Source organism: Magallana gigas, chromosome 2 (genome assembly GCF_963853765.1).
Source record: "Magallana gigas chromosome 2, xbMagGiga1.1, whole genome shotgun sequence".
NCBI lineage: Eukaryota > Metazoa > Mollusca > Bivalvia > Ostreida > Ostreidae > Magallana > Magallana gigas.
Window position 1 is genome coordinate 49,227,704 of NC_088854.1, and position 19,407 is coordinate 49,247,110.

Genomic DNA, 19,407 nt, shown 5'->3' on the forward strand with positions numbered 1-19,407 from the left:
GACAAAAAATGGAAGGCAAAGAAGAAAAACCAGACAAGAAAGGACTCAACATTGAAGTAGATGTAATGGTAGAGAAAAGGCATAAAATTTCCCAATCTTTTCGACCTGCAAGCGTGCTAAGATAAAAACATATACATTTTCGGAGTAAGGAGAAACAAATGATATGTACTCGCAGAACGACATTTTTAACTAAAACCAGCTACACAAAAAACCTTTACACATCCTACTGGAGGTTGTTTTGATAATTTTCGTTTGTAAACAGAGTAGTTTCCCATTCTTAAAATATAATTAATCGTCATCTCATAGGACTATCACACTTTATAAATATGTTTTCAAAATTGTTTCAAAAATCAAAATAACAGTTAAGAATTTCTAGACTCTGATTTTTTGAATAAATAAAGTGTAAATGGTGTCCCTCTTGTAATAATAACATTTTTAAAAGCAGAGCATTTCGATGTGGCCTTTTCCTTTCAATTAAACCTTTCGTCAAACCTTTTTTGAAGATAGTATAAAGTTCAACAAATAGTTAGGAAAACTGTAAAATCATTTAAAGATATTGCATTGGTCAGAAAAAATTATCAGTTGATAATTAATTTACTGATATAAGATTTTTGCGCAGACTTTCTTTTTAGATTTAAGAGAAGTTCTCAGTATTGTATGTTACTAGAGTCGAAAGATAGATTATGTTTTGCAAAGCATATTTCATTTGTGCCGTCCATAATAGCTACCTAAAGTCTATTTGTCTAAGAAGCAAGTATAGAATATTTATCCCGTCATTAAACAAAATCGTACCTACAACTGGCATGTCAAACGTCCGTTTGTCTAACGTTGCACTCTCCATCACTTCAATACGATTTTTAACGCTAAGATCAGCCACGTGAGCCACGACAGGCCAACCATAGCACACGCAAGATCACCAAACGTATAAATGAACGTACCACTGAACCGAGCCTTTAATTTGTGCTCAGAATGTCTCTTTATAATAACAGATAATTTAAACTATATTTGGTCAATATTTGGTTAACGTAGTAATGTATGTAATGACATTTCAGAAACGCACCCAAAGGACCGATTTGTTACTTTTTTCAAAATTTTTACATTTCATTTGCCTCAGCTTATCAAATACACAAGTTAGAAAAACAATTTGTTGAACAAAACTGTTGACATTGCATATCCATTTACGAAATAGGTACATCGACACACCTTATTATTGACATTTACATAACAAAGCTATTAGCCTACAATAATGCTATTAATTTCAACATACTTTCCTTAGTTTGAATAATCTAACTGTGTCTCGAGAAAGGCCCTCACCACAGTTAGAATGCCTCCCTTATACCCGTTATGTAGCAGAAAATTGCAAAATCGCTCCGGAACGATTTTGGAGAAAGTTAATGATGTTGCATTGAATATAACAGTCAAATTCATCACAACACACCCTTTTGGGACTGCAAATACCTTTCAACTAAAAAATTTAATCCATAGAATGGAAGAATTCAACACCTTTTCACCCACGTACACGTATTTTCTTTGTAAAACTGGGACCGTATGACATTATTCATTTTTACGATAAAACATTCTATATTCACTCTCCTAACAAATATTAAATGTAACTTTTTTGCATGTAATCAAATATTTTGTGTCATCACGGACACGAAAGTAAGTACTTAGTTGAAATGTATATTTGTTATTTTATATTTTCTCTCATAAGAAATCATTAATATAAATGAACAGAATATATAGCAAAAGTCCAATGAAAATTTACCTGTATTTGTATTATCATTTCTGAGATTATTCATGCAGATTTGATATTGTGGAAACATAAACTAAAGATCCCGTAAGTGTGAATGTACTGCGCAAGCGCAAGATTGTAAAATAAAAAAAATCCAGGTGATTTTTTGAGGAATTTTCGTTGATTATTAATTAGCGAAGCTTAACTGAGAATTAAGAAATAGAAACAAATTGGTAATCTTCAAATACCAATGATGTTTAAAATATATAAAACAGAAGACAGTATTCTTCCGATTTCTCGGTATTAAAGACCAAAAATTCGAGTCTATTAATTTAATATAGTAGTATAGATATGCAATCTAGTCTTGCATGTATTGCTTGGGGATGCCCAATAAGGCAGTAATTAATGATTGATGATTGGATCCCTACGGTTGCTTCTTCCGTAAATAAAAAAAAGTAATTATACTATTTGTATTGTTTTTTTTAATTACTCCTTCCCTTTAACTATCTTTTATTATTAAGCAATACATTCTTGAAATAACCAATTCGCACAATCATAGTCTTAATTCTTTACATGCATATACCGGCCAAAAGTTATTATATAATCAGGTGCAAATATAATAATTGTTGATTTTTTTTAAAATATAATTTTATCTTCATTCTTAAGGTAATAACTACTGCAGGTTTGAAGAAATAAAATGTTATTTGCATTTAAGATTAAACAGAAGAATTGACCAAAAATACGATGCAGCAGAAAAAATACTGGCGGTTGAATGAAGGAGTACAAGTTCGAATGACTATATACAATATATTATTAATTCTGCATTGATGGCAAGTTTTACATTTGAGCAGGGTTGGGGTCAATTACATTAAAATGTAATTAATTACTTTCAAATACATCAATAATTTTGTCAATTACTTGAAATTACAATTACATTGATTTTTTCAAATGTAATTAATTACTTTCAATTACTTTGACAAATGTTTTTGAGTACATTTCAATTACTTTTAATATACTAAGAATATACACAGGTAGAAAATGCATTGAGGCACACAAAACTTTTTTTATGGTAATGTCTTTAAAGGTTTGCCTCCATTTTAATCATTATTTATAGATTGTGCTTTAAAATTTATATTTAAGATAATATATAAACATTATAATGCGAACAAATCCTGTGTCATTTTGTTCATGTTTGGTTCTGAACAAGATTTTTTATACTAATACTACATTTGTTCTTGGGTATGAGAGGGCTTCAGCCCTGAACAAATTAGACCTTTTCAAGAGTGTCATGTTGTAAAAACATATCAACCATAATGAGACACTTAATAAGTGTATAAACACAAGATTATTTAAACAGGTATGCAACCTAAACATTATTATTAAATTTCTGTCTGTCATTCTCATGTTAATCTTATATACCTTTACATGCATATAATTGTTTACATTTATTTGTACTGATAAAATGTACTGAATATGACACCTTTTTTAAACTTCTAACTTGAAAAAAGTAATTGAAATGTAATTGAAAAGTAATTGATAATACATGATATTTTTGGAATGTAATTAAATACATTCAATTACTTGTAATTGAAGGGAGACTCAATTACAAACTAGATGCTGTCATTAGACAGTAATACCCGCACCATGTGTTTGCCCCTAAATAACACTGTTTTATACCAGTTTAATTAAAAATGAAGGCTACATGCAAACTCCGGTAATACATTTAAAAATTATAATTTTCATAACTGAAGGATGAGATCCCTGCCCATATGATAATACACATCGTGACATGAGCAGCACTTTATGTGCAATTTGGGGTAGAACTGTTTGCAGTGAATTTTCAGTTAATCAATAATCTTAACATTTTATGTCATAGGAAGTATAATGGTCTATATAATTATTACAAACAAAATTAAAAATTAAATTATGCCCCCTCCCCGTGGCGGTTGCCGGTTTTAGATTTGCTTCTGTGTGCCTACATGAACATCATCGTGTGCACAGATTTAGAGAAGGGGTGGGAGTGAGGGGTCCAGACCCCCCCCCCCCTCCCCATGAAAATTCGTAAATTACCAAAAATACACCTTGGACCCCAATGCTCTTACAGACATGTAAACGCTCTAACCCATTGCGCTTCAATGTTAGGTAACATTATTTGGGGGGTAAATATTTAATCAATAGTCAACATACTTTATTGTTTATCTCAATAGGAAGTATACATGTACATCACAATATGCAGGTGTCCTGCACCACCTTAAAGCTGTTATTTACCTAATAAAATAGTGCAAGTGGATTTGAAGAATAGGTCATAAAAATACATGCATGTTACAAATGACTGATCTTTGTCTGAAGTTACGTACACAACACAGGTTTGCATGTCTCATTAGCGGGTACTAGTTTTACCCAGCTCTTCGATTAGATGGGTTCACGTGTATACATACATGGGTGTTGCTAAAACGCGGAACGGAAAACGGAACGGAAGGAAAACGGAAAATCTTATCTAATGTTATTTACCTCATAGATTTGTTAAGTATGCTAAAACGATATACTTTATGTACCTTTTTAATTTTTTTTGAAAGATTAGCAATATTAGATTATTTATTCAAGAATATTTATTTCCTCAAAATTAACAGTACATGCATTGACCACTATATTCTGTCCCAAAATATCCTCGATTCACTTTTTGCTGTATATTTATATATACCTCAGGGTTCAAGCGATTCTCTTTTAGAAGCATTAAACATTCTCATTATTCTTTCTTTAAAACGCCCTCTCTAGCTTATCAGCTGGTATAAATACACGGCTAAAAATAAAGAAGTCTACGGGGTTTTGCATTTTAACAGACCCGGATGATGGTGTTGAAAAATTGTGCAAGGTCTTCTGAGTGACTTCCAAATGGAGAAAAGATGTCAACATTTTCCATTATAAATCGTCCAAATGTGCTGCATGAATATTTTGGGAACGACAGACTATAGTCCCAATATATAATCGGAAAATCAAACCAGGCAACGTCTAGAGCTCTCTATTCGGATCATATGTATATAGCTGCTGGAATAAACAACTGCATGCTTTGTAATGCAAACGTAAACAAAATTGCATTGCTAAAAATACTAGTTTCACAAATTACTAGTTTCACAAATTACCGGGTATTTTAATATTTACTGTATTTTGATTTTTTAATGTCGTCAGTCCTACAGTTTTTTTCTTCCATCTCAATGATACTGTATCGTCTGTATGATAAAAGATCGTCTAGAACACCGAAAATTCAATTTTGATGTAAGTATATACATGTACATCATATTTGAAAATAATATAAAAATACTCAAAACACGCATAAAACGCTTTCACTAACTGCGTACGTTACGCTAATATGCCAGCAATACCATATAAGAGAAATAAGTAAAAAGTTATAGCTAATTTGCTCGTTTAATCATGTTAATGTTTCACAATTCGTATACATTTGATTTTTCCGTTTCGTACTCAACTAAAGCCGAATGAATACAATGCTATAATTGATAGACATTCATATGAATATTAATAAGATAGCAACATGTTGATAATCATTCATTAGATATAAATAAAAGATACAAAGTAAATCGTTTCTGGCCAGTCTATACCCTTTTTAAGGGATAAACGTGATGATATTTTCCATTCCGTTCCGTTTTCCGTTCCGCGTTTTAGCAACACCCATACATACATGTCTGTGTTTTCCGTATGCAGAAAAGGATTACGGTAGTTAAGATCAGCTAAAGGAATTCATTATTGTGTTTTAATTGGATTATCATTATGATGTTGACCAATTTAGGTAAGCATAATACATGTAGTAGCAGTAGCACAATATAATAAGATGCCAGCATGGGATTCCTGCCAGCATACATACACATGTATATAAGTTCTACTTTCACTTTCTAAATGTAATCTCCCTTTGACAGCATACTGTTTCATCATCTTTTAATATTTAAATAAGCTTATCATCGTTACCTATCCTATCGCATTTGTAAAGTTTCTGTCATTTTAGTTGCAAAAGTTATTTTTTTCATTTGTCAGACTGCATGCACTGTTGAGTTGACCCCATATTGACCCTGTATAAACAATTTCTTATTAAATTTGTGTATTTCATATGTAAGTAAGTGTAGACACTTATATTTTTTATATGAGTAATAATAGGAAGGAAGGAGTATTTCTTTCTTAATGTATTATAATGCATCAAATACAATGTAGGTCATGACCTTATGGGACTGTTCTGACCCCACGAAACAGGAAAATACAAAATATCTTCTAAAGTCATTATGATGCATCAACTGGTGTAAAGTACATTAATGACCCCCAGGTGTTGTCTTTAACCCCCCCCCCCCCCCCCGCCTTTATGAAATAGGAAATGATATGATACACTGTATATTTTGTTAACTTCTGAGATCTGAGATCCTCATCCCTAAACCGTTTAATTTATTTTTGCTCTTTGTGTCATTGCGCGTAAAATTGTATTGTAAGATTATGCCCCCTTGGAGACACCCTGACATTTTAGAACTAGAAATAATAATGTTTTTCATCTTATTCATATGTTATACAGTAGTGTTTGATCCATGTGGGTTATTCCTAGCCTAATGATGTCACTGCTTTGTTTAGGAGACTTTACAATTGCCCCAAATAGGTGAATACACATGGCAGTGATGCATATAACATTTTGTTTATAAATCTTAAAAATTGAATTAAGCAATTTCCAAAATGTTAATGTGAATCACGAGAGAAAAAGCAATCAAGAAATGATTTAAAATTTGCTACTGTACACATGTAAGAATGTATTAAGAAGACTGAATCTTTATAAGCAGGTTAGATTGGGGGGGGGGGATGAATGTGGAGTATAAACATTTATAATTTGAATCATTTATTGTTATTAATTAATTTTAACTTGTCAATGAATACTACTTATTGATCCCAAGGTAGAAATATGACCTCTGATCGTATCTCAATAGATCATTTGTCAATTATGCAAGGTGTAATGTAATTTTTTTTAAGAATAACATTTTTTACCAGTTTATAAAAGTTTTTAGACACCCAAATTATATTTTGATTTTAATAGATTATTCGACAAGGAAGGGGGGGGGGGGAGAGAAAGAGAACAGTTTATATTTGAGTTTGTTTGGGAGTGGGGGTTCCAAGTCATATATTTGACAATTTTTTAATGTAATTTAAAATAAGACTAAGCCATACTACAGTCATGAACATGAATAGTATAGAACAAAACACAAACTAATACATGTACATGTATATATACATAGGAAGTATTACAAAACAGATGATTGATCTATATCTGGGTTCTTAAATTGAATCATATATCATGTACATATTATATTATTGTTTCTTTGTTCAAGGCATTTTAAGATGGTATGTAGGTCATGATCCCAAGTGCTCTTCCTGAAATTATCAAATATCATAAAAACCATTGAGATCCCCACCTTAATCCAAAGATATTATTCCTCCTTAGGTCATGCAGGCGCATCAGATCATTATGGCATGTAAGTCATGATCCTAAGGGGTCATCCTGACCCCCTTAGAATCAGAAATTGTCAATTATCTTTAAATTATTGATGTTTGATGATCCTATCTCTATTTAATCTTTATTAATTATTAAGTCTCCTGAATGAAGTTTGGAGACTTATTGTTTTTGTACGGTTCTTAATACATGTATATATTCTTCATCTTCTTTTTCTTCTTTCCCGCTCTGAACTTGTTTCTCAGAGATGGCTGAACATAATTGTACAAAACTCTAGGATATGATAGGCCTGTAAATCTAGTTGTGCACCCTGGTTTGATTTTTCTCATTTTGGGTTAGACAACCACTTTTCGGGGGAGGGGGGGGAGGGGGGTGTCAAAAGGGTGTGGGGTCTAACATTGAACCTTGTAGAAAGAATCATAGACTCTATTGTAAATGGTAACTTGAAAACGGACAAAGATAATAATATAGGGTTTTCATAATCATATATTGGCTGTTACTGGCAATATGTAGGGTTTATTAGATCTGACCCCTGGGGTCATCCCCACCCCCCAGGAATTTGAAATTACCATATATCTCAGAAACTGTTATAATCATGACCCCTAAACCATATATATTCATGTTTCTGATGTCAAGGGGCATCAAATGTTATGTAGGTCATGGGCCCTGTGGGTGGTCCTGACGCCCTCAAACAGCAAGTCCCTTAATATCTTCAAAACAGTTGAAATCCCCACCCTTAAACCATATATATTCTTGTACCTTGTGTCAAGGGGCATCAAACGGTATGTAGGTCATGGGCCCCAGGGGTTGTCATGACCCCCCTTGAACAGGAAGTGCACGAATATCTCGAAAACGGTTGAGATCCCCACCCCTTAACCATATATATTCTTGATCCTTAAAGGGCATCAAAAGGTATGTACCGGTAGGTAATGTGCCTCAGGGTTAAATTTAATTTTTCAAAACCGTAATGCACATCTATGGAACAGTTCCTTTCATATCCCAAGATATGATATGTCTATCCATTAAATCATAAAAGGAGTTCTAGGATCTATGTTTTTTTTTTAAGTGATAAACGTCAATTTTCTGCTACATTTTGACTCCCTGGATGAAATTTAAATTTTGAAAACCTTACTGCACATCTATAGAACAGTCCCTATCATATCCCAAGATATGATTGTCTATCCATTAAATCATAAGAGGAGCTCTTGGATCAATGTTTGATTTTTTAGTGATAAACGTCAATTTTCTGCTACTATTTGACTCCCAGGATGAAATTTAAATTTTTAAAACCTTATTGCACATCTATAGGACAGCCCCAATTATATCCCAAGAGATGATGTAGCTACTCCAAAAGTTGTAAGAGGAGTTCTGGGAACCATATTTTTTTTGCCAAAAAACGTCATTTTTTGTTGCCCACTGATCCCCTTAATTAAAAAAAAAATTCTGGAACCTGATCATCCCTCAATATGACACCCCCAATCATATTCTAGAAGATCATTTGGCTACTGCTTAAAAAAAATGACGTTTTTTAAACCAGTTTTTTTGTAAAAAAACGTCATTTTTTAGCCATTAAATGACCCCCAGGACAAAATTGAAAATTCCGAAACCTTATTGCGCATCTATAGGATACCCTAAAACATATTCCAAAAGATGATTTGTCTACTTTTGAAAATGTAGGAGGAGTTCGAGGAAGAAGGTTTTTTGTGAAAAAACGTCATTTTTTACCAATTATTTGACCCCCAGGACTAACAGAGAATTTTTGAAACTTTTTTACAAAACAACATGATACCCCAAATCAAACTCCAAGAGTTCAGTTTGCTGGTTTATAAGATGTAAGAGCAGTTTGAGAAAGTAAAACGTGACAGACGGACGGACGGACGGACGGACGGACGGACGGACGGACAGACGGACGGACGGACGGAACAGGGTAACAACAATATACCCGAACTTTCTTTAGAAAGTGCGGGTATAATTACTTCCAATTACCTTGAAAAATGTAATTAATTACACTCAATTACAAATACTTCTTTCAATTACCCCACCCCTGCTTTTGAGCAACTGAAATTTATTGTGCAAATTAGCTATATGTGTATTTATTTTTATTCATAAACTGTTCAAAAGCGCACAAAAGGGCTAACAATTATAACATGTAGTATATTACCTAACGCAACACTCCCTATCTTGGTCAAATTATAAATTATGCTTGGTTTAAATTTCTTCAAACTTTTACCTATGCGAGAACAAATGACTCCCTACTTTAAATTCTGACAACAATCGACTTAAAAGAAAAAAAATATGAAAGAAAAAAACCGAGTTGATATAAATAAAATATTCTTCCATTATGTTTCTTAACATTGATACTTACTTCCTGTATATGTTATGAACATGTAGAAGACATCACCGAGATACACATTAAACACTGGCGCCGACGACAGACTAGGCCCCTCCCTGAAGTAGATCTCTACCCCTGCCACCTCCCGCTGTACAGATGGCAACACCATGTAGTCATTAGCGCTGAAAGTAACACATGTTGCATCATATACTCAACAGTACTGGGAAAGTAACACAGGTAATAAATGCAACGGGATTTTAGCTTTGATTCCTCATCATAACCCTTTTGAATAGATCTTTTACTTAAAATAAATAATACATATTGGAAAACCATTTTTTTAAGTAAATTTATTTTTAAATAAATTAAAACAATAAATTAAAAAACCGAAAACAAAAGACATAGAGGATAATTTCATGAAAACCAAACTTGTCTATGATGTTTGAGTAAGGTATTTTATACACTGAAAACCAAATTTTATTCGCGGCGACTTTCGCGGTGAGAGCATTTCGCGAAGAAAAGGCTCGCGCTTACATCGCGAAAATTTCTTGCATGCGAATAAGAGTTGGTTTACAGAATTTTGGGTCATTCATTAATAATTTTAGCTTGATCTTAGTCGCTTGTTTGGGGTAAGATTTGGAAGGGGCTCTTTTCCGCTTCAATTAGTATATCGATCATCCGTTAAATCATTCTTTGGTTTGAACATACTTATTGTATATAAAATATACAATGAATTTAAACACAAGTAGCAACTAGGTTCTCATCCTCAATCATTCATTGCCACCATTTAATACACATATGGTAGGGTACATCAATAAGCCCGATAAAATCGGACATAACAAGGGTGGTAATTGTAATATCAACAAAATAAATGACGTATATATATATGAATATTGTAGATGATATATAGGTAAATTATGAAACGGAAACTTTCGAGGTCTCTGGATATGCATGGTCGTATTTTGGATTTCGTCCGACAAACAAATGAGGTCTGGTCGATTATAAAAAATAATCTATGCAATTTATTACATGTAGTTCTACATATATTGTAATACAGACAGTTTAAGCGTATCTTTTATAACATACCCCATAACATAGCATAATATTTGAATATCATGCTATAACAATGAAATTTCATGCCATAGCATACAATCACATAGCGTATCATTATAGATTCTCATTCGTCATAGCATACCATAACATAGCATACAAAATTATTAAAACTTGATTATACCCGCACTTTCTAAAGAAAGTTCGGGTATATTGTTGTTACCCTGTTCTGTCCATCCGTCCGTCTGTCTGTCCGTCCGTCTGTCACGTTTTACTTTCTCAAACTGCTCTTACATCTTATAAACCAGCAAACTGAACTCTTGGAGTTTGATTTGGGGTATCATGTTGTTTTGTAAAAAGGTTTCAAAAATTCTCTGTTAGTCCTGGGGGTCAAATAATTAGTAAAAAATTACGTTTTTTCACAAAAAACCTTCTTCCTCGAACTCCTCCTACATTTTCAACAGTAGACAAATCATCTTTTGGAATATGTTTTAGGGTATCCTATAGATGCGCAATAAGGTTTCGGAATTTTCAATTTTGTCCTAGGGGTCATTTAATGGCTGAAAAATGACGTTTTTTTACAAAAAAACTGGTTTCAAAAACGTCTTTTTTTTTTGGCAGTAGCCAAATGATCTTCTAGAATATGATTGGGGGTGTCATATTGAGGCGTGATCAGGTTCCAGAATTTTTTTTTTTATTAAGGGGATCAGTGGGCAACAAAAAATGACGTTTTATTGCAAAAAAAATATGGTTCCCAGACTCCTCTTACAACTTTTGGAGTAGCTACGTCATCTCTTGGGATATAATTGGGGCTGTCCTATAGATGTGCAATAAGGTTTTAAAAATTTAAATTTCATCCATGGAGTCAAATAGTAGCAGAAAATTGATGTTTATCACTTAAAAAAAACCATAGATCCAAGAGCTCCTCTTATGATTTAATGGATAGACAATCATATCTTGGGATATGATAGGAACTGTTCTATAGATGTGCAGTAAAGTTTTAAAAATTTAAATTTCATCCAGGGAGTCAAAAAGTAGCAGAAAAATGACGTTTATCACTTCAAAAAAACATAGATCCTAGAACTCCTTTTATGATTTAATGGATAGACACATCATATCTTGGGATATGATAGGAACTGTTCCATAGATGTGCATTACGGTTTTGAAAAATTAAATTTAACCCTGAGGCCCATTACCTACCGGTACATACCTTTTGATGCCCTTTAAGGATCAAGAATATATATGGTTAAGGGGTGGGGATCTCAACCGTTTTCGAGATATTTGTGCACTTCCTGTTCAAGGGGGGTCATGACCACCCCCGGGCCCATGACCTACATACCGTTTGATGCCCCTTGACACAAGGAACAAGAATATATATGGTTTAAGGGTGGGGATCTCAACTGTTTTGAAGATATTAGGGGACTTGTTGTTTGAGGGGGTCAGGACCACTCACAGGGCCCATGACCTACTAGCATTTGATGCCCCTTGACATCAGAAACATGAATATATATGGTTTAGGGGTCATGATTATAACAGTTTCTGAGATATATGGTAATTTCAAATTCCTGGGGGGTGGGGATGACCCCAGGGGTCAGATCTAATAAACCCTTTATATTGCCTGTAACAGCCAATATATGATTATGAAAACCCTATATTATTATCTTTGTCCGTTTTCAAGTTACCATTTACAATAAAGTCTACGATTCTTCCTACAAGGTTCAATGTTAGACCCCACATCCTTTTGACACCCCCCTCCCCCCCCCCCCCTCCCCCCCCCCGAAAAGTGGTTGTCTAACCCAAAATGAGAAAAATCAAACCAGGGTGCACAACTAGATTTGCAGGCCCAGAGTTTTGTACAATTATGTTCAGCCATCTCTGAGAAACAAGTTCAGAGCGGGAAAGAAGAAAAAGAAGATGAAGAACTAGACACGATCTCGTTGCGAGCAACGAATGGGTCTTCCGTCCGATTTTTGAATAGATTAGATTAAACTTATCACTTCAAAGATAAAATCGTAGATCTAAGCGAAAAATAGTAAAAAAAAAAATTGCGGCATTCGGGGCTTGAACCCGGGTCACCTGGGCCATGTCCACGACTCTATCGACTGAGCTACTCAGACTCTCGCATCAGAATTTTGACGCTTAATTTCTCGAGAATGCCTGAATTACCTGAAAGCACCTTGTTGCGAGCAACAAGTGGGTCTTTCGTTTGATTTTGAATTGATAGGGTTCAATTAAACTGTTGACATTTGGTACGATTTACTATCATATTAACTTCCTTTAAACTCATTTTTCAACCTACACTGCGAAATGCAGATTTCCGGAAAACGTCATTTTTAAACTTCAATATCTCCGCAATGCGTTGTCCGATTTTAAAACGGTTTTTAGTTTTGCATTCAGTACAAAAATGTCAACAAAACGTATATGCTTTAAAATTCCAAAAATCGAAATATTAGAATCACTTCCGGTGACGACCGGAAGTGACGGACGACCTGCTCATATTAAAATTTGATAAGTTTAAAACCTATTCTGATGGAAAAAAATTGTAGATTATTTGATTTAAAAAAAATTTAAAACACAATTTTCCAAAATTGCTGTTTGAGTGGACCGGAAGTGACGGGCGATCGTAGTTTTACCTGATCGGCCCTAGAAATTCAAAAATCTATCATTCCTGAAACTTTTAATTTTCTATCTTTAATCGTTTTTGCGAAAAAGGGAGGACAAGACCACTTTTTACAAAAAGAAAAACGAATATAACGGCCGACCGGAAGTGACGTCATCAACAAAAATGTACATGATAAAAGACCTTGATATTTGTATTATTCGTGAAATTTTCATAAAAATCCGTTGTAGCATATTTGAGATATTTGAGTTTTAAGAAAAATGTTAAGAAAAAAAAGAATAATAATAGTGAAAAATAGAGAAAAAGAAACCTAACAAAAACAATAGGGTCTTCCGTTGGAAACGGAAGACCCTAATAATAATACATGTATTAAGAACCGTACAAAAACAATAAGTCTCCAAATTTCATTCAGGAGACTTAATAATTAATAAAGATTAAATAGAGATAGGATCATCAAACATCAATAATTTAAAGATAATTGACAATTACTGATTCTAAGGGGGTCAGGATGACCCCTTAGGGTCATGACTTACATGCCATAATGATCTGATGCGCCTGCATGACCTAAGGAGGAATAATATCTTTGGATTAAGGTGGGGATCTCAATGGTTTTTATGATATTTGATAATTTCAGGAAGAGCACTTGGGATCATGACCTACATACCATCTTAAATGCCTTGAACAAAGAAACAATAATATGTACATGATATATGATTCAATTTAAGAACTCAGATATAGATCAATCATCTGTTTTGTAATACTTCCTATGTATAATATACATAGGAAGTATTACAAAACAGATGATTGACTATACATGTACATGTATATATTATATACATGTACATGTATAGTTTGTGTTTTGTTCTATACTATTCATGTTCATGACTGTAGTATGGCTTAGTCTTATTTTAAATTACATTAAAAAATTGTCAAATATATGACTTGGAACCCCCACCCCCAAAACAAACTCAAATATAAACTGTTCTCCCCCCCCCCCCTTAATTGTCGAATGATCAGAATTAAAATCAAAATATAATTTGGGTGTCTAAAAACTTTTATAAACTGGTAAAAAATGTTATTCTTAAAAAAAATTACATTACACCTTGCATAATTGACAAATGATCTATTGAGATACGATCAGAGGTCATATTTCTACCTTGGGATCAATAAGTACTGTAGTACTCATTGACAAGTTAAAATTAATTAATAACAATAAATGATTCAAATTATAAATGTTTATACTCCACATTCATCCCCCCCCCCCAATCTAACCTGCTTATAAAGATTCAGTCTTCTTAATACATTCTTACATGTGTACAGTAGCAAATTTTAAATCATTTCTTGATTGCTTTTTCTCTCGTGTCATTCACATTAACATTTTGGAAATTGCTTAATTCAATTTTTTAAGATTTATAAACAAAATGTTATATGCATCACTGCCATGTGTATTCACCTATTTGGGGCAATTGTAAAGTCTCCTAAACAAAGCAGTGACATCATTAGGCTAGGAATTACCCACATGGATCAAACACTACTGTATAACATATGAATAAGATAAAAGACATTATTATTTCTAGTTCTAAAATGTCAGGGTGTCTCCAAGGGGGCATAATCTTACAATACAATTTTACGCGCAATGACACAAAGAGCAAAAATAAATTAAACGGTTTAGGGATGAGGATCTCAGATCTCAGAATTTAACAAAATATACAGTGTATCATATCATTTCCTATTTCATAAAGGCAGGGTGGGGGAGGGGGGAGGGGGGGTTAAAGACAACACCTGGGGGTCATTAATGTACTTTACACCAGTTGATGCATCATAATGACTTTAGAAGATATTTTGTATTTTCCTGTTTCGTGGGGTCAGAACAGTCCCATAAGGTCATGACCTACATTGTATTTGATGCATTATAATTATACATTAAGAAAGAAATACTCCTTCCTTCCTATTATAACTCATATAAAAAATATAAGTGTCTACACTTACTTACATATGTAATACACAAATTTAATAAGAAATTGTTTATACAGGGTCAATATGGGGTCAACTCAACAGTGCATGCAGTCTGACAAATGAAAAAAATAACTTTTGCAACTAAAATGACAGAAACTTTACAAATGCGATAGGATAGGTAACGATGATAAGCTTATTTAAATATTAAAAGATGATGATACAGTATGCTGTCAAAGGGAGATTACATTTAGAAAGTGAAAGTAGAACTTATATACATGTGTATGTATGCTTGCAGGAATCCCATGCTGGCATCTCATTATATTGTGCTACTGCTACTACATGTATTATGCTTACCTAAATTGGTCAACATCATAATGATAATCCAATCAAAACACAATAATGAATTCCTTTAGCTGATCTTAACTACCGTAATCCTTTTCTGCATACGGAAAACACAGACATGTATGTATGGGTGTTGCTAAAACGCGGAACGGAAAACGGAACGGAATGGAAAATATCATCACGTTTATCGCTTAAAAAGGGTATAGACTGGCCAGAAACGATTTACTTTGTATCTTTTATTTATATCTAATGAATGATTATCAACATGTTGCTATCTTATTAATATTCATATGAATGTCTATCAATTATAGCATTGTATTCATTCGGCTTTAGTTGAGTACGAAACGGAAAAATCAAATGTATACGAATTGTGAATCATTAACATGATTAAACGAGCAAATTAGCTATAACTTTTTACTTATTTCTCTTATATGGTATTGCTGGCATATTAGCGTAACGTACACAGTTAGTGAAAGCGTTTTATGCGTGTTTTGAGTATTTTTATATTATTTTCAAATATGATGTACATGTATATACTTACATTAAAATTGAATTTTCGGTGTTCTAGACGATCTTTTATCATACAGACGATACAGTATCATTGAGATGGAAGAAAAAAACCGTAGGACTGACGACATTAAAAATTAAAATACAGTAAACATAAAAATACCCGGTAATTTGTGAAACTAGTAATTTGTGAAACTAGTATCTTTAGCAATGCAAATGTGTTTACGTTTGCATTACAAAGCATGCAGTTGTTTATTCCAGCAGCTATATACATATGATCCGAATAGAGAGCACTAGACGTTGCCTGGTTTGATTTTCCGATTATATATTGGGACTATAGTCTGTCGATCCCAAAATATTCATGCAGCACATTTGGACGATTTATAATGGAAAATGTTGACATCTTTTCTCCATTTAGAAGTCACTCAGAAGACCTTGCACAATTTTTCAACACTATCATTAGGGTCTGTTAAAATTCAAAACCCCGTAGACTTCTTTATTTTTAGCCGTGTATTTATACCAGCTGATAAGCTAGAGAGGACGTTTTAAAGAAAGAATAATGAGAATGTTTAATGCTTCTAAAAGAGAATCGCTTGAACCCTGAGGTATATATAAATATACAGCAAAAAGTGAATCGAGGATATTTTGGGACAAAATATAGTGGTCAATGCATGTACTGTTAATTTTGAGGAAATAAATATTCTTGAATAAATAATCTAATATTGCTAATCTTTAAAAAAAAATTAAAAAGGTACATAAAGTATATCGTTTTAGCATACTTAACAAATCTATGAGGTAAATAACATTAGATAAGATTTTCCGTTTTCCTTCCGTTCCGTTTTCCGTTCCGCGTTTTAGCAACACCCATGTATGTATACACGTGAACCCATCTAATCGAAGAGCTGGGTAAAACTAGTACCCGCTAATGAGACATGCAAACCTGTGTTGTGTACATAACTTCAGACAAAGATCAGTCATTTGTAACATGCATGTATTTTTATGACCTATTCTTCAAATCCACTTGCACTATTTTATTAGGTAAATAACAGCTTTAAGGTGGTGCAGGACACCTGCATATTGTGATGTACATGTATACTTCCTATTGAGATAAACAATAAAGTATGTTGAATATTGATTAAATATTTACCCCCCAAATAATGTTACCTAACATTGAAGCGCAATGGGTTAGAGCGTTTACATGTCTGTAAGAGCATTGGGGTCCAAGGTGTATTTTTGGTAATTTACGAATTTTCATGGGGAGGGGGGGGGGGGTCTGGACCCCTCACTCCCACCCCTTCTCTAAATCTGTGCACACGATGATGTTCATGTAGGCACACAGAAGCAAATCTAAAACCGGCAACCGACACGGGGAGGGGGCATAATTTAATTTTTAATTTTGTTTGTAATAATTATATAGACCATTATACTTCCTATGACATAAAATGTTAAGATTATTGATTAACTGAAAATTCTCTGCAAACAGTTCTACCCCAAATTGCACATAAAGTGCTGCTCATGTCACGATGTGTATTATCATATGGGCAGGGATTTCATCCTTCAGTTATGAAAATTATAATTTTTAAATGTATTACCGGAGTTTGCATGTAGCCTTCATTTTTAATTAAACTGGTACAAAACAGTGTTATTTAGGGGCAAACACATGGTGCGGGTATTACTGTCTAATGACAGCATCTAGTTTTTAATGTTTTGTTTTGAAGAAGTAATGTTTACGTTACAGATTAGTGGTAAACTTAGTTTTTTTAATATTTTAATTGGTTTTTTTCTTACTCCTCTGTATGCGGAGGTGGTTTTTAGTATAGCATAGCATAGCATACCATATCATTAAGCCTTTTATTTTAATTTCTCTTAAAATTGCGTTCTAATCTCATAGCATATCAATAAAATCGCATACAATAGCAAGCATAAAATTGTATAGGATATGCATTAAATTACTGCATACGACCTATTATATTTTTCAAAGGGTGTTATCTAGTGAAGACAGACACGTATGAAACAATGATATGAGAGACTGTTTTATAGATATTTATAATTTTCATTTACAGATAAGAAAACGGAACTTTAGTTTGACAAGTATGCAAATGAAGATCATGGTATGAAGACCACATCTAATCTATACATTGTGACGTACTGAAATTAAAAATAAGGTAGGGTAAAGGTTGGGGTTTATAGTCTTGCTCGCAAAGTACATTGCCTTGCACGACTTCTACATATTACCCCCTGGTGAGACCCGTACAATCCATTGCATCCTGAACTCCCTTGGGAGTGTCTAAGTCACGGAGTGTGGAGGACTCAGCATCACGATTCTCGTATAAAAGATTTGAAAGAAGAGTATTGTTTTAAGATTATTGTCGCCGTCTCCAATATTGCTCAAGTCAATACTCGGCCTCATCTGAGTTGCACTTTTTGTTTCAGATTTGAGTTGATGACTGACATTGATGATTTATAAATGTTGGTGCCGATAGGGCCAGGTTGAAAGGTAAAATATATCAGTTACACGTAATTCATAAATTGGATCATTAGCAATGACATGAACAATAATTTAACTATATCCTAAACGCATCTAAACATATCAAAGACACCTATAATTTAAGCGGGCACCACACTTTCTGGAATTAAACCAGTCAACACAAATACTGACAAACAGAAAAGAAAATGGTACATGGAATAATTTTAACGGATAAATTTACCCATTTGTCTTGAAAGCTGAAGCCGTTGTTGTTGCTGACGTTGTTGATGGCGATGTTGATGTTGTTAATGGCGTCGTTGTTGTTGACGTCGTTGTTTGTGGTAGTGATGTCGTTTGTGTTGTCGTTTTTGCCATCGATATTGATGCTGTTGTTGGTCCTATTGTTTGTATTGGATGTGATGTGTTTGTTTTGACTTTTGATGTTATACAAAGGATATCTTAATAATATAAAACATTAAAGAAAAACTTGATGAATAAAAGATTGACTTCTTTTTTATATCAAAGTTACCTTTTTCTGTATATCCTCCTAACAGAAGTAAGAAAATAATCAAGTTACTCTGGAAAAAAGAGATAACAGATCACTACAAATAATAACAATGAATATAGTGTGCTCTTTTTGTGATGATAAAAAGTAATTATCATTGAAGTTTTTGAGTCTATTTCATATTTACGATTAATTTCCAAGCACACCTTTTAACATTTAAAGTTACAACACACGCCATTTTTTAAAATTGAAAATATATTTTGTTGTCAATGTATTTGACCGTCTGCCTTAAAATTGCAGTTGTTTATATCAATGTTTTAAAGCTATTTTGACGGACCCTTTCATTTCGTAGGCGTTACGAGAAACATTTTCTTATTTGATAACTTCGTGCAGTTTAAATCTGCTTTT

The 19,407-nt window shown here is 33.3% G+C and overlaps 1 protein-coding gene across 1 annotated transcript in view; it reads right to left on the reverse strand.

Annotated features, from left to right (window-relative positions):
- The window catches only part of LOC105344245 (uncharacterized), a 32,628-nt gene extending 13,553 nt beyond the window's left edge, over positions 1 to 19,075 (reverse strand). Inside the window, exons 1-3 of the mRNA XM_034460935.2 lie at positions 19,024 to 19,075; positions 18,736 to 18,892; positions 9,589 to 9,737 (exon numbers count right to left, since the gene is read on the reverse strand). Of these exons, the coding sequence (XP_034316826.2) occupies positions 9,589 to 9,737; positions 18,736 to 18,869 (283 nt within the window). The 5' untranslated portion in view covers positions 18,870 to 18,892; positions 19,024 to 19,075. The remainder of the gene's footprint in view (positions 1 to 9,588; positions 9,738 to 18,735; positions 18,893 to 19,023) is intronic.
- Between the last annotated feature and the right edge of the window lie 332 nt (positions 19,076 to 19,407).